At 35.4% G+C, this 14,936-nt stretch overlaps 1 protein-coding gene across 6 annotated transcripts in view; it reads right to left on the bottom strand.

Annotated features, from left to right (window-relative positions):
- Nucleotides 1-888: 888 nt before the first annotated feature.
- LOC106700343 overlaps nucleotides 889-14,936 on the bottom strand; it is a 245,212-nt gene continuing 231,164 nt past the window's right edge. For 5 of the 6 annotated variants that reach the window (XM_023348736.1, XM_023348735.1, XM_023348733.1 and 2 more), the window contains 13 exons: nucleotides 12,726-13,022; nucleotides 6,467-6,784; nucleotides 6,089-6,376; nucleotides 5,558-5,872; nucleotides 5,152-5,436; nucleotides 3,520-3,810; nucleotides 3,110-3,424; nucleotides 2,722-3,006; nucleotides 2,305-2,634; nucleotides 1,897-2,214; nucleotides 1,534-1,821; nucleotides 1,252-1,400; nucleotides 889-1,145 (listed from right to left, as the gene is read on the bottom strand). In XM_023348736.1, coding sequence (XP_023204504.1) covers nucleotides 1,137-1,145; nucleotides 1,252-1,400; nucleotides 1,534-1,821; nucleotides 1,897-2,214; nucleotides 2,305-2,634; nucleotides 2,722-3,006; nucleotides 3,110-3,424; nucleotides 3,520-3,810; nucleotides 5,152-5,436; nucleotides 5,558-5,872; nucleotides 6,089-6,376; nucleotides 6,467-6,784; nucleotides 12,726-13,022 — 3,488 coding nt within the window. In that variant the 3' untranslated portion in view covers nucleotides 889-1,136. Of the gene's footprint in view, nucleotides 1,146-1,251; nucleotides 1,401-1,533; nucleotides 1,822-1,896; nucleotides 2,215-2,304; nucleotides 2,635-2,721; nucleotides 3,007-3,109; nucleotides 3,425-3,519; nucleotides 3,811-5,151; nucleotides 5,437-5,557; nucleotides 5,873-6,088; nucleotides 6,377-6,466; nucleotides 6,785-12,725; nucleotides 13,023-14,024; nucleotides 14,136-14,936 lie in introns of those variants that run through there. The other variant, XM_023348739.1, reaches the window with a different exon arrangement.

Here is a 14,936-nt window from a genome sequence, read left to right on the forward strand (position 1 = left end):
CCGATGCTCTGCTATTTCCTTTGAGTTTCCACTCTAGGCTTGATCAAAGTAAGCTGAAGTATAGCAATGATGGTCTTAATGTGTTTAATCATAAATGCACTGTGGTAAAATAGACATAAATTTAATTGTTTTGCTCATCTGTAATTCAGATTATGACATCATCTGACGTTGACAAGGATGTGTGAGAAATCTGAACATGTTAAAAATGACCAAGCTTCAATATTCTGTTGTTTTTTCTTTGTTTTTTTTTTCTTCAAGGTGTTACTGGTTACTTGACTTTCAGGTAACATTCTCCATACATGTTTGACTGGTTGCATGACTGTTGCATCCATGAAAAGATGTTTGGAGGAAATAGACGAGATAAATAATGCAATTACAGGGAAATGCTTCCATGATTCTTTTCTGTTGGCCCCTTGACACAAGATTGGCAGCAGCACACTGCGACTCCCTCCCAGCAACAGCGTCACAGATATGGGCCGTCTGCCACGGGGTCCACAGCCAATCGAGGACACAAACTCTGCCAGATCGCTACAGCAACCAATAGTAAACCTTTGTGTTCCTGGTGTAATCCCTCCGAGAAACAGATTCCAATGAACCCACAATGTGCACAAAGGCAAAGACAAGCCTAAAGTGGAAACTCAAATGAAATTTGCACACAGACCAACTTGTGCATCTCTAAATTAAAACAAAACATTTGTTTTAGGTTTTTGTAAAGTCACAATTGTTATTTTGCTTCCTCGTAACGGTGCCAAAAAAAGAAAATCTCGGATTTAAAACTGCATAATTTCTGTGTTGGAAATTGAATCATACAAAGCTGAATGTAGAACTTTGTCTCCATCTTGTGGACAATTCGTTCAGTACAGAAAACATTGATAGAATATAGCACACTATAGTATCATTCATTTTATTTATCTTAAAAAGCATTTACATCTCACACCAAATACATAAGAGAAACACAATAACTCTCCAAAAATATTTGCTATAAACTAGAACAAAGAACACAAGAGAAAATAAAAAAAGCAAAACAAAACAAAACAAAAATAATAATAATGAGCCACTCTATGCACACCAAACAAACAGAAAACAATGTAAAAATGTATCCATCCAATAAAAGAAAAACTGTCTTCTGGTTGTCATTATTTTGTCTGAAAGTAGAAGAAAAGAAAATCTGTCAACATGAAAGTGATTAACATTCTAATTCAAAATTATACTCAGTGAAGTACCTGCAGCAACACTATAGCTGATTCTTACCTTAATGATGAGGACAACAAGAGAAAATATGATGGTGAAGAGGAAAAAGCAGAGGAAGGTTAATGCCATAGACCAGGTTTCCTTCAATGCATCTTGACTCACATCAATGTCCTTGATAGTATCAAAGAAGTTACAGTTCTCCAGTGTGTCTGTAGAAAATGTAGTTTAATTATTTATAAGCTTATGATGACTTTAGTGGAAAAAAAGTAAATTAAAAATAAATCTGACTCACAGTGGTAAACACTAACTCTTTAACACTCAAGAAAAATGTAGCTCACATACCTGGTTTGGATATGTTTACTGAGATGGTGGCGCCTTCATGTGTCACCCGACAGGTGATAATCACGCCAGGTAAGGTGTCAACTGGTGCAAGGCGAAGGCGACTGAGAATTCTGAATTTCCTATCTGGGCCTACGTAGGGCTCGGTTATGTTGTAGTCCGACAGCTCTGTGGTTTCACTGCGGAACCAAGTGATATTGATGGATTTGGGGTTGAAGCCCGAGACCAGACACATGAGTTCGTTCTCTCCCTGGAGCAAGACGGCTGAGGGTTTGGTGTATCTCACAGTGGCTGAGGAAATAAGTTATTTGTTTAGAGAGTACTGTAGAAGAAAATAAGATTTCTGAAAACTGATTGTTAGCTTACCAAACACGTCACTTATGCTGGTTTCAAATGGAGACTCAGAGGATTCATGTCTGACAACACAAGAGTAAGTTGAGTTATTGTTCTCAACCTTAGTTATATTTAGTCTGCTCCTCATTGAAAAATAGCATCTTCCCGGTTCTTTCCATGAAGGACTGTTAATATAGAGAGATGCTGGGAGTTGTTGGCCATTTTCTGTCCACTGAACAATGACGTCAGATGGAAAAAATGCTGAAACTAAGCAAGTAAGAATGACACTGTCAGATGTATACAGCTCATCAAAAGTTGGTTCCACTATCCTCAGAACTGGCTGATACAGATCTGGAAACACCAATACAAAACAGAAGGAAAGAAATGGTAAATTACATTTAAGATAACATTTGTAAATAGTCCTTAGAGTGCTTGTAATACCTGTACTTTTGCTGATATAGTCTTCATAACTTTGGTTGGAACACAGATGTTTCCCCACACAAGACACTTGCTTATTTGAATGCCAGTCCTCTGCTGACACATAGAGGGAGCTGTGTAAAGTGTCCGTTCCGTTGTTGTGACTCACAGGTTTTTCCATATTGATATTACTTGGGGAAGCTCGCTGATCACCTACTTTCCAGATTATGGAGAAATCAGAAAGACTAGTCCCAACAAAAAGACATGTAACAGTCACCTGTCCCCTCTTTTGGAGTTCCTCCAGTTTAGGTCTCTGAATATAGACGCCAACCATATGAGAAGACGTTGGCGTAACTAAGGGAGAAAATAAATCCTTGATAAAGCAGGTGATCCATATTTAAAACTAGAAAACTACATGGACAGATTTAGTTAGAATTTTACCTGAACAGATACTGATATTCTTTTTGACATTTTTCCTTAGAGAAATGTCAGATACTTCACATGTAAACACCATTCCTCTTTTCCACTCTGCATGACCAACATGCAGTTGACTCATCACAACAACATGACCTTTGTTATTCATACTGATGTCTGAATTTGATGAGTTTATTTCCTTTGACCTGTTAAACCATTTGATTTGTGGGTCAAAGCCCCATCCGGAACACACTAGTGTTTGTTGCTCAAGTCCTTCACTGGGAGCAGGATGAACTTCCATTGAGGGTTCCACTAATATATTTTGAGAAAAGAAATTTAAACAGATAAGAAAACAGATTAAAAAATGCCACTAGGTAGCAATACATTTTCCAAGAAAATACAAACAAACTCTCACCAAAAATTTTGCTCATCAAATTTGACTTGAAGGGACTGCTGGAGAAGCCTTGGTTCACTGTGCACGAGACATCTGTGTCGATTTTCCAGGACTCTCTAGGAACAGAGAAACTTCTACTGACTGAATGAGGGCCGGATCCTTCAGGAAGATCAATATAATATTTTTGCGAAGCATCAGTTCCATTCACTTGAAATGTGACATAGAGGTCCTGTGAGGAGAGCTGTGACACGTCACACTGGAAAACGGCACTTTCTCTCTTCAGCAGCTCTGACAAGGACCTTCTGATCTCCACCTTTGGACGTCCAACTGAAGGCCCTGGATCATAAAAAGTAAAGGCAAAGTAATATGTAATCCCTGTGTTTCTCGAACATTCTGTGAAGTGCAATATTTAATGTGTAGGGCTGCTTCACCTGCTACATTTACTGTCTTTTCAGTGGGTGAAAAACACCTATGTTCTGCTCTACACGTTATGGTCTTCAGTTGCCTCCACTTTCCTGAGGGGATTGTCACATCAGTGGCTAAATGAGTCATGTTTTGAAATCGAGTCTTTGTATATTCTTCCTGAATACTCCCATCCATCAGCCAGGTAACTTTGACATCAAAAGCAGTGTGAACCAAACATGTAGCTTTCACAAGTGCTGTCGTCACAGTCTTAAAGTTTGGAATGTTCAATTCAATGTTTGGAGTTGGGCTTGAACAAGCTGAAAGGGAGAAACACAAGAAAAAAAATATGACTAAGAATAATCATTTACAAGGACAAAGTCATGGTGATGGTTTAGGCATTATGTCATGTTTAAGCCATTCTGTTCAGATGCAGTTTTCCAAGATACAAAGGAAAGGAATTGGACTTAGATTCATTAACAACAGCATTATCTTATTCAGGAATAACAATACTTTGTATCCTTGGGCAGACATAGAGTAGTTTTTGGATCAGTTGAGATGTAAAACTTCACACAACATGTAGAACTACACAACTTTAACACATAATCAACTTTTGACTACAGGTTATTTCAAATACAATAACTTATGTCATCAACAGAAGCATGGATATGCCATGGATCCCTAGTTTTAACTACTGAGGCAAACATAAACACAGAGGTGGATAAAATGGGACTTCATGGTAGCAAAGATGTTGAAAATTGTCCCCTTGCAGCATGATGGCCTTAACTGGCCTTTAGGCATAGGATTTTCATGTTCTTTCCATGTATTTATGGGTTCTGTCTGAGTACTCTCCCTGGGTATTCTGACTTGAGTGTGTGCATGAATAGAAATGGATCCTGCCTGTCATTATGCTGCTCTGTGATGGATCTGTTCAGAGTGAGTTACATTTCTCACCCAATAGACCAGTTCACTCTCCCTTCCACCCATCACATAAATATTTATGGATGACCTAGCCCAGCCATAGATGGATTTTTGGATGGAAGTGTATAGGTAAACACTGATCTCAATAACAACTAGTCACTCATTTAAATGTTTTTGACACCTGGGACCAAATTACAAGTGAATGAAGAAGAAGCTGTCACCGATCATGTCCACTCTTTCGACAACAATACCAATTTCTACATACCAGATATAATAAGCAACTGGTTTGTAAAAATTGATTGATGTGGCAGTCCAAAACTGAAGTCTACCGAAACAATTTAAAAAAAAAAATCTCACAAAACACCCAGCCCAAAACTGTGCATCATCAGAAAATTTCAGATAGAACAGCACAGGTCCCTCCAAGTTCAGAAGGTAAATGCAAGAAATACAAACAGATTCTGGAGGGCCAGAAAATCCTCAATCAATGGAAAGCAAAAGAGCAGGAGATTAATGGCCAATTCCTCAGTGAACTACAGGGGAGACATTAATATATTTTTAACATGATTGGACTACATTTACATCTGAAAAACAAGGTTAAAGGGAGATAAAAATGAACTTGAAATGAATACTGTACTAAAATACTTTCAGCTTTTTAAGGTAGGTTTAGACATCACCTGAGAAAATAAATTGTATGTCACTCTATTATCAAATATTTGCTTGTATGTAGTTCTCCAGTTTACCTGAGCAGACACTGATTTCCTTTCTGACCACTTCATTTAGAGATTTGTCAGACACTTCACATGTGAAGACCTCTCCTGATTTCCACTGTGTCTGAGCAACTTGCAGTTGACTTGTCGCGGCAACACGTCCATTCGCATCCATGCTGATGTCATGATTTGATGTGAATATTTCCTCGACGCCATTAAGCCATTTAATTTCTGGGTCGAAGCCCCATCCGGAACACAAGAGCGTTTGTGGATCTGATGCTCTACTTGGGGCCAACAGGAGTTCCACAGATGGTTTCACTAAAACGTTGTTGACAAAAATACACAGATTTTTAACGTCCTTAGAAAATACAGTATATACATGTAATTGAATAAAAGCTCTTATTGGAAAGCAACGCAATAAACTGTAAACAACTCTTACCAAAAATTTTGCTCATTAAATTTGACTTGAAGGGACTGCTGGAGAAGCCTTGGTTCACTGTGCACGAGACATCTGTGTCAATTTTCCAGGACTCTCTAGGAACAGAGAAACTTCTACTGACTGAATGAGGGCCGGATCCTTCAGGAAGATCAATATAATATTTTTGCAATGCATCAGTTCCATTCACTTGAAATGTGACATAGAGGTCCTGTGAGGAGAGCTGTGACACGTCACACTGGAAAACGGCACTTTCTTTCTTCAGCAGCTCTGACAAGGACCTTCTGATCTCCACCTTTGGACGTCCAACTGAAGGCCCTGGATCATAAGAGGTAAAAAATAAAAGTATGGTGAAATACAGTGTCACCAAGACATCTGATATGCACTCATGTTTTTTGTACTGATTTGAAGAATTTATAAAAAGCATAACACAACATAACATATCAAAATGTTACAGCCCATTTTAGAGATCATGTCACGTTATAAGAACTTTGAAGACAGTTCTTTAGTATTCATATTATCGTATCATTTTACCTGAAATACTTATGGTCTTCATAGCTGTGAAGCAGCGATGTTCAGCTTTACACTGAATTTTTTTCGTTTTTGCCCATGTCTCCAATGGAACCTTCAGTGTAGTGCTTACGAATGTTTCATTTCTAAGCACTTGGCTTTGATCCCCTACTGGAACCCTGTCCATTTCCCAGGTCAGTTTGGCATTAAGCACGGTGGAAATGGAACACTTTGCTTCCACTTCAGACTCTGTCATCACTTTCATGAAGTTTGGGGTCTCCATGTAAATGGGAGGAGTGTATTTTCCATAGACTGCAAAGAAAAAAAATTAAACACTTACTCTACAGGTCAATATATTTGGACTTTACTATTTGATATGTGACAATGCCTGTATAGACTTACTCTGACAAATGTTTATTGTTTCTGTCAAATCTTTGGCTTTGTGAGTAGACTTGCACTTAAACGTTGATCCTTTTATCCATTCTTCCTTGTCTGGAGTAATCTCGGTGGTTCGACTGTAGGTTGTGTTCTCCTCATTTGCACTTATAAAATTTCTCACATTTTGATTGCTTGTTAGAAGCTGGTCCTCCTTGTACCACCGCACAGTTATGTCCTTGGGAAAATAGTCGCTCAAAGCACAGATAAGTCTGACATCTGAAATCTTGACTTCTCCATCCCAAACAGGGTACAAGGTCATTTTTGGGGGGATCAGCCGTAAAGCTGTGGAAGAGAGGAGATTGCATGGCATCGTGAAGGTAAGCAGGGGTTCTTTAAAGATTAAATCTGATTCAAGTTAATCCATACATACCTTCATGCTGTGGTCTTTAACTAACAACCAACATTAATTAATAACCAACTTTGAATTTCAGGTGCAGTTTGCTTTTATTTACACTAGATGGCAAAGTTTTATAATCCACATTGTACAAAAAGAAATAAAAAAAATGCAAAAAAGGGTTAAAAGTCTGTTGAACAGATGTTGAGCTCGACAGAGCAGAGCGACCAGGGCATGCAACGAGCGGAAGGCTTGTGTAACACCCAGGTCCAAAACGGGGACCGAAAAGCAGAAGTGAAACAGAGCAGAGAGCAAGAGAGCGGCACAGACAGCAGGTGTGAGGCGCATCTATGCCAGTAAGAAAAACAGAGAACACATTTAAATATCTCAGGTTGCTTTACATAAGATATCACACAGACAATCTCTCATGACTTTGCCAAAGATTTTGGTTTGCAAGTCCAGTAATAACAGACCGAAAAAAGCAACCATGCAGCAAAATGTGCTAATTTACGTACAGAGTTGAACATGGGTCATTGCTTCCAGGTGCTGGTGGTTTGATGAGAACAACGTCAAGCAAAAAATGCACAACTTGAGAACAGTGTTAAAATATTGTAAAGAAATAAAAAGAGTAAAACAGTTTTCCTCTTTCAAAACTGTATCGCTCCACAAATTATATGAAGATGGATTTGGAATGATTGACAAATATCATTTGCAATTACTTACATGATATAGAAAGAATAGGAACAATTCTGAAAAAATATGTTTTTGTATTTTTTTTAATCTATTAAATGTCCTTTTTATGTACTTCTTGTTTCATTTGACCTGTAAAGGAAAAAAAGAAAGAAAAACATACATTAAAAATGGTATTATTCCTCCTTATGACTGTGTTGCTGATATAATTTATCAACATTTATGGACATAATGAATATAATAATACTCTGCTGAACTGTTTTGTTCTTTATGGACTCTCCACTGCTAGCAATACAAAGCTCATTCAGACCAAAAGTGCTATCATTGTAACAAATTAATCATATCTTAAAGTGGTTTCAGAAGAATTTCTATACATTTAAAATAAAAATGAGAAATTATTTATTTTATTCCTCTTTGTGAAAATAAAACAACACATTACACCTTTCATACAATATTTGGAGAAGCTACAAAAGCTCTCTTTATGTGTTTTCAATTTTAAACTGAATATTTTAATGCATTTAGCTGCTTTTATTGTAATGCCAAATACACCAAAGATTGCTAATTGTTTTCTTTTTAAGACACCTTTTGTTGTTATGATCATGCGGTGTGAAAATATTGTTTTGTTTTAAGAATGTTAAAGTAATTAGATTAGCAATATATAAAAAAAACTGAGGCAGGTTTTTTGATTATTTAATCATAAGTATTATTTTTAGCTAAATAAAATGAATAAAAGAATGAGCTAATTTTATTATTCTTTTTATTGTACAATTGTTAGTCCAGTGTGGAAAAGTTTTAATTCTTATTTTCATTGCACTATAAATACTTTTCTTGAAAGATATGAGCAGAAAATATAAAACATTTTCTCAGAGAACCTGACCAACTCTGGTTATAATCATGTTTTTTGTTGTTAATAGCGACAATACACAAAGATATATAAATAAATAGTTGGTGGATTTGTGCCTCATTGGTCACTGATGTTATTCAATAAAGAAATATATTTTTTAACTCATCACAATTAAATGAACAGGTTTATCAGCTAATGAATTTTCTCTCTGTTTTAATTTAACTATGTTATTAATTTTAGAACCTGAAATGGAAAAAAAAATGTTTGAGAGATACTTAAACTGATTCCACCAAAGTGTTGAAGTGTCCCTTTTAGAGTAATATCTAGAATCTATAAACTCTATAAACTAGAATGGTGATTATTGTGAACTAGTGCAACGAAAAACAGCTGAAATGTTTGATTTTGAAGGACTCTGACAAAATTTTGCATATTTCAATGGAGAGTGACATTTTCTGCATTATGGAAAACAATTGTATTTTGGAAATTTCTATGTAGATCCTTTATTTCACCTGTTTTGATGTTATACTTTAGAAACTCCAGCTGCTGGAAAAAATGTTTCTCTGAAAAACCCAATTGTCTCCTAGAGTATCAATAATAATAACAATGGGTATGCATTTTACATAAAGTACTTTACATTTAGGAACAATCTCAGAGTTACATAACAGTTCCACATACTCTTCATCTTGTTCAAATTTATAGGCCAAAGAATTATGTTTATATGTCAATATCTGCCTAATTCATAATCCGATTATAATCAAATGTTCAATTTAAATATGAAGAACACCATTAGGGTTAATAAACATACATATATTCTTCTGGTAGATTTCAATATTCATTTAAAACAGCTGAAGCATTTAGCATTGCAACTAAAAAAGCAATAGGTAGAAAATGGTTAAAGAAAGAACTCCTGGGTATTGGTACGAAACTGTTTTACAAAATGATTGTCAGGCATGAAAATAGTAATTACGTTTTTATAACTCTAGAAGACACAAGACAAAGAACTCTGAATTAGGTAAAAAAAATGCATTTTAACATTATGTTGTGTGTATGTACTATAGTACAAAAGAAAATGACAAAAAATGCCTTGTTTTAGATTTCACTGCATCATAAATACATGCCAGTTATAAAACCTTTCTTCAAGGGTGTGACTACTTGCTCCTCCAAAACCTTTGCTCATATCTGCTGTAGTGCAGTGTTTATCATTTCGCAAATACACATTTGGTTTTAAGTTCCTAATCTCAGTAATTCCAAATTTGTGCCCACACCAATTTGTTGTGTTACCTTAAATGCAGTGGTCCCGATGGAGAAGACCAGAGTGAGGAGGAAGAGAAGGATGAAGGTGATGGCCGTGTTAGTCATGTCATCTTCTTTGGTTCCACTTGAGTCAATCACGACGTCTGGTTGTACTGCACAGTTTGAAATTAGTGTATTTTTCAGTAGTGTGAGATAATGATCCATATTTTCTTTTACAATTAGTTTACAAAAAATATAAAGACTTCCAGAAAAGATAGGTTACAATTAACTATGCATTTTTTTTCTGTCCCTTTCAATTTTTTTTCTAGTTTTCCGTGTCTTTATCTATATAAAAAGTGCTACAGTAATCTGATTAATTTTAGTATGATACTGACTTGCTTGTGAAAGACCCTGTCATCAGAGTTTAAGAGTCATCAAGACTTTTTTGGGGGTGCAGAACCCAGTAGATGAAACAGTCACATAAAGACACATCACAGAAACACAGTCAGCTCTACTTTTGCAAATGAAATGAGAAAAATCTAAATTCAATACCTGATGTTATTGAGGTGATAGTATTCTTGTAAGTACTATGACATTTGAAATCCTTCTATATTATTATTGCACAACTATTTGAAATCTAAATATGTAGAACTCAAATGATATGTTATTTGGGTTGCATCAGGACAAAACTCACGTAAAACGTGACATGAACATTCAGTTTCAACACCAGATCAAGTACACACAAAGTGCAAGCGACAAACATCAACACAGTTGGCGAGTATTTTTTTTTTTTTATTTTCATTTTAAATTTGCACTAAAAACACACAAACAATTTAAAATCACAAGCAACAGACATCAAACAAGAAAGAAAAAAAAAACAACAACAAGACGCATAGACACATCTACTAGGCCTTGCACGTTTCAGGGAGGTTCATGCTAAGGTTGACCACATTGGTTTTTTCAAAGGTTCTGGATCCAATGGATCTGACAATCGCTCTGCTTGACTTTGCCACTGACTCATGATGAACAGCACAGCTATACACCACATCTTTCTTAGCCCATTGCTCTTGTGTGAGGATCAACTGGCTGTAAACAGAGAATAATCCATTGTTTTCCACGGGTTCTGTGGTACTGAACTGATATTTTGTGCCTGCCTTTTCATCATCGACAAGCCAGTCCACATAAATCTCCCGAGGAGAGAAGTCTTTCACATAGCAAGTCAGAACCACTGTATTTTCTCTAGTTTGTTCTAAGGGAGGCAACATAAACACTGATGGCCTCTTAGAAGCTTGTCCTGTAGGCATGAGAGAACAGTTAGGGTCACAAATGAATTACCACATAATCTGACGGAAACATCTATTGTTCACGGGAAGATATCCCTCACAAAGTGTTTTCTGTCATGAGAAGCAGAAGTAAATGCAGGTAAAGGATGAATTCTGAACAGTTTTCTTACCATTGTATCTTTGGTACTCTCTCTTCACTGTATCAATCCACTCAGTGCTGTGGACTTCACAGACACGCTTGAGCCCCTTGCTCCATTCATCAAAGGTGATTTCAATTTTAGCTCGATGTACATTGGATCCTATATCCTCTTGTGTGGATACCACTTCTGCGTCGTCCTCGTCCAACCAAATGACCTTCTCAAATCCCCCCTTTTTTTCGGTGACTTCACATATCAGGGTTCCTTTTCCATCCAAAAAGATGTCCTTGTTTGTGGGGGGTATGATTCTTATATCCATGTCTTCGCTACACCCTTCAGTAACTAAAAAGTAAAAGAAAAATTATAAAAAAATTAAACAGATTGGTAGGATCAATTTGGTGATTAGGTATAACGAAAAAAAACTACCATTGTACTCACCAACTGAACACTGCTTGTGGGACACAGTAGAATTCAGATAGACTGGATTTCTTTCGCCTTTTCCCTTAAATAAACATGTTAATTTTGAGCCTTCAGGCACTTCCCTGGACGGCAGTGTGAGCAGACTTGCAACACTGAACAGGGTGGTTCCATTCGTGTCATTTCTTCCCTGAGACGATGTGATGACCTCATCTATTGTGCCGGTGATTACTTGCTCATCTTTCAACCATTTGATCTCATATGTATTTGGAGAAAAATCTTTGGCAAAGCAGGAGAAGTAAGCCTCCTCTTTTGTCTCATCCACAGAGGAACACACTTTAAGAGTCGGAAGCTCAAAAACGTCGTCTGAAAGACAAACAGATACACATATATGTTTGCAGAAGCAAGGACAAAATCTATATATATGCAGAAGCCCTGGGAAACAATATGAGGCTTGGTTCATGTGATCAGGCCTGATGTATCTTTAACTGGTTCCAACAACATAATCATTTTAAGACATTCATTATATGAGCACAGCAGTAAGTTGTTCTTTGCCATTCAAGAGGGAAATACATCTATCCAAAATTGGCATTAAAGAACGCCAACACTCACTTCTGCATATACATTGACTGGCAAGCACAAAGTAATAGGGTTTACAACGAGGTTATTAATCAACAAACAGAAAAACAGACACAGGCAGAAGTCGGCAAACAAGAAGTATTGTTCAGGCACAAAAAAACAGAAGATGCAGAAGTAGTCTATGAAATGAAGAGAAAAGGTATTAGTGATGCTGAAAATACTATTGAATTTACCCTCTTGTTCCACCTGGTAAATCCTGCTAGATATCAATAAAGATATAAATAATATGCCCCATTTAAGCAATTTTAAAATCAAACTTCCATTGTTATGAATTTAAACCAAGAAAGACTTTCCAATTATTAAGAAAATAATTAAATATACCTTCATCAGAAATATGTCCCGTATACTTTAGCTGTTAATTTTTTAATTTTATTTATTTTTTTATTTTATCTTACATTTACTGATGCTTACTCATGTTGGTACTGATGGGAGGTCTGACATGAGTAGTTCTTTAAATTAATGCAAATAATTCTAGTTAAAGGTCTACAATAACTAATAAAACACCAGTTACAGGGTCCTACAATTCTTAGGACATAATAAATATATTTTTTAATTCAAGAAATTTGAACTATGGCATACAAGGCAACTAAATGCAATTTTAAAAAATACTAAAAAGGAAAGATTTATAACTTTGCATTAATCTTACTTTTTTTGGTGACTGAAGCATGTTGTCGTCCTGCAGCGTGATTTGCAATGCATTTGAAGGATTTTCTTGCTTCCCAGTCCTGTCTTTTGACTTGAACCTGACTGATTCCCATGTATTCATTTCCTTTCTGGATTGAAGGGTACTGGATGACGTTGTTCAAAGCAGTACTGCCTTGTTCCCACGAGAAGGTGATGGTGGAGGGGTTGAAACCGGTGGCAAGGCAGCCGAGGGTGACCAGGTCACTACCACCAGAACCACATGGAGCCAGAGGAAACACAGTGGGAGCACTCTGAGTGGCTGAAAATGACAAAAACAAGAGCACTTTTAAAACAACAATATATAAATTAAATAACATAACAACATAACTTAAGAAAAACAGATCTTCACAGAGTTCAGTCTGTCTTTTCTTGCTTTAAATCCTATTTTAAAAACTTCAGTTACACATTTCGTTTAAAGAAAAGATGCCAGTGCATACAAAGCCACAAACTTTAAATATGAGACATCCATGCAAAACCTAATTTAAAATTTTATCTCATTTTAACAGATAACATAAATATAGGTACACCAGTCTTACCTGACGAAACTTAGCAATACACATTTTCTTCATAAATCAAAAGCAACATTGTAAGACATTGTTCAATTAATTTGTACTGTTAACAAAATCATTTATCTCACCATTTCACAAAATCCAAATAAGACACCAAAGAACATGCTCACGTTAATTTCAAGAAAATTAAAAAACAACCAAAACATTTGCAGAGTTTAACCAATTCAAAATCCACCTTACTTACAATTGTAAAACTTTATTCCTTACCCACGATTCAACAAGCAACTTGTCACATTTGAAAAAAAGTCTATTTGACCTCAATTTTGATGATCATGAAAATCTCAAATACTCACACAATTTTGTAAATTCTGTTAAAGCTGTACAGTCTAGATCCTTTGTAATTAATTTTGACAGTATTAACTTACTACAATAAATACCATCCAAAAACAGTTTAGTTTGAGACATATTCATTTTTTTTATGTGAACATGCAATTCAAAAATTTTATCAATCAAAACACAAATGCATAATTGATAAACTATATTTGATTTAAAAAATCTCTAAAATCAAAATCATATTTCTGTAAAATTGTTCACTGATTTATGTCCTAAAACAACTTAGAGGTCGCATTTTTATTATTAGTTTTTTTTTTGTGTGGTAAATTTTCAAATCTATCCAGCATGTGACGAAATATGGCAAAATATAATCCTGTACAATTATATTTGACAATTAGAAAAGAAAAAACATTTCATACCTGAAGTGACGGTGACCATTGTCCCTTTTCCCCAATAGTCAAAAGCGTAGTAGTAACACAGTGATTAATCGGCTTACCTCTTAGTTTAAAAAGCTGATTTACTGAGTGTGAACTTCAAAGTCTTTAACACTTCAGAATCACCTCTATTTTTTAAATCAATTTTAAAAAAATCAAAATTTAAGAAAAGATCATACATTTTAACAATATTATATTTAAGGGTATTGACTTGCTACAATATTTAACTCAAGTGAAGTTTGGAAGGATATTTCCAAAGTTCTCAAAAATAATCCTGATATCCCTGTTCACATGAACGTTGCATTTAAAAATTTGTCAAAAAGTTAATTCTGAATTCAAGCATGTTCATAAAGTTATGATCCAACTTAATTTACAAGCGACTATTTTTTTTTTTTCCATTTAAAACATTATGGCCAAATTAGAAACAATTTAATTTCATACCTGAAGTGATGACGGTGACTGTTGTTCCTTTCCCCCAATAGTCAAAAGCATCGTAGCACAGTGATGGATATACTTAACAATGTAAGTAAAAAGGCCCACATACTGATGGAGAATTTCCAGTTCTTTAACAACTAAACATTCTTAAGATTTTTTGAAATCCAATTAAACTTTCTAAAAAGCCACATTAGAATGCTGGTTATCGGGTTTAGCAATGTTCAATTTTAGGATATCTAGTTTTATGCAATTAAAGTTCACATTGGGTCTTAGAAAAAGTGATTTTGCAATTAATAAAAAAAAAAAAAATCTCCAAAATTATTTTAACATTTTAATCTGTTACTGAATGTTTGTCGACCTAATGAACAAGCCACACGACTTTATACTAACAATCCTTAACATTATTGTTGAGTGACAAAAAGTAACAAGAACAGTTTTTTAAATTTAAAATTTCCTTTGCTA

This window comes from Xiphophorus maculatus, chromosome 16 (assembly GCF_002775205.1).
Source record: "Xiphophorus maculatus strain JP 163 A chromosome 16, X_maculatus-5.0-male, whole genome shotgun sequence".
In the NCBI taxonomy this organism is placed as follows: Eukaryota; Metazoa; Chordata; class Actinopteri; order Cyprinodontiformes; family Poeciliidae; genus Xiphophorus; species Xiphophorus maculatus.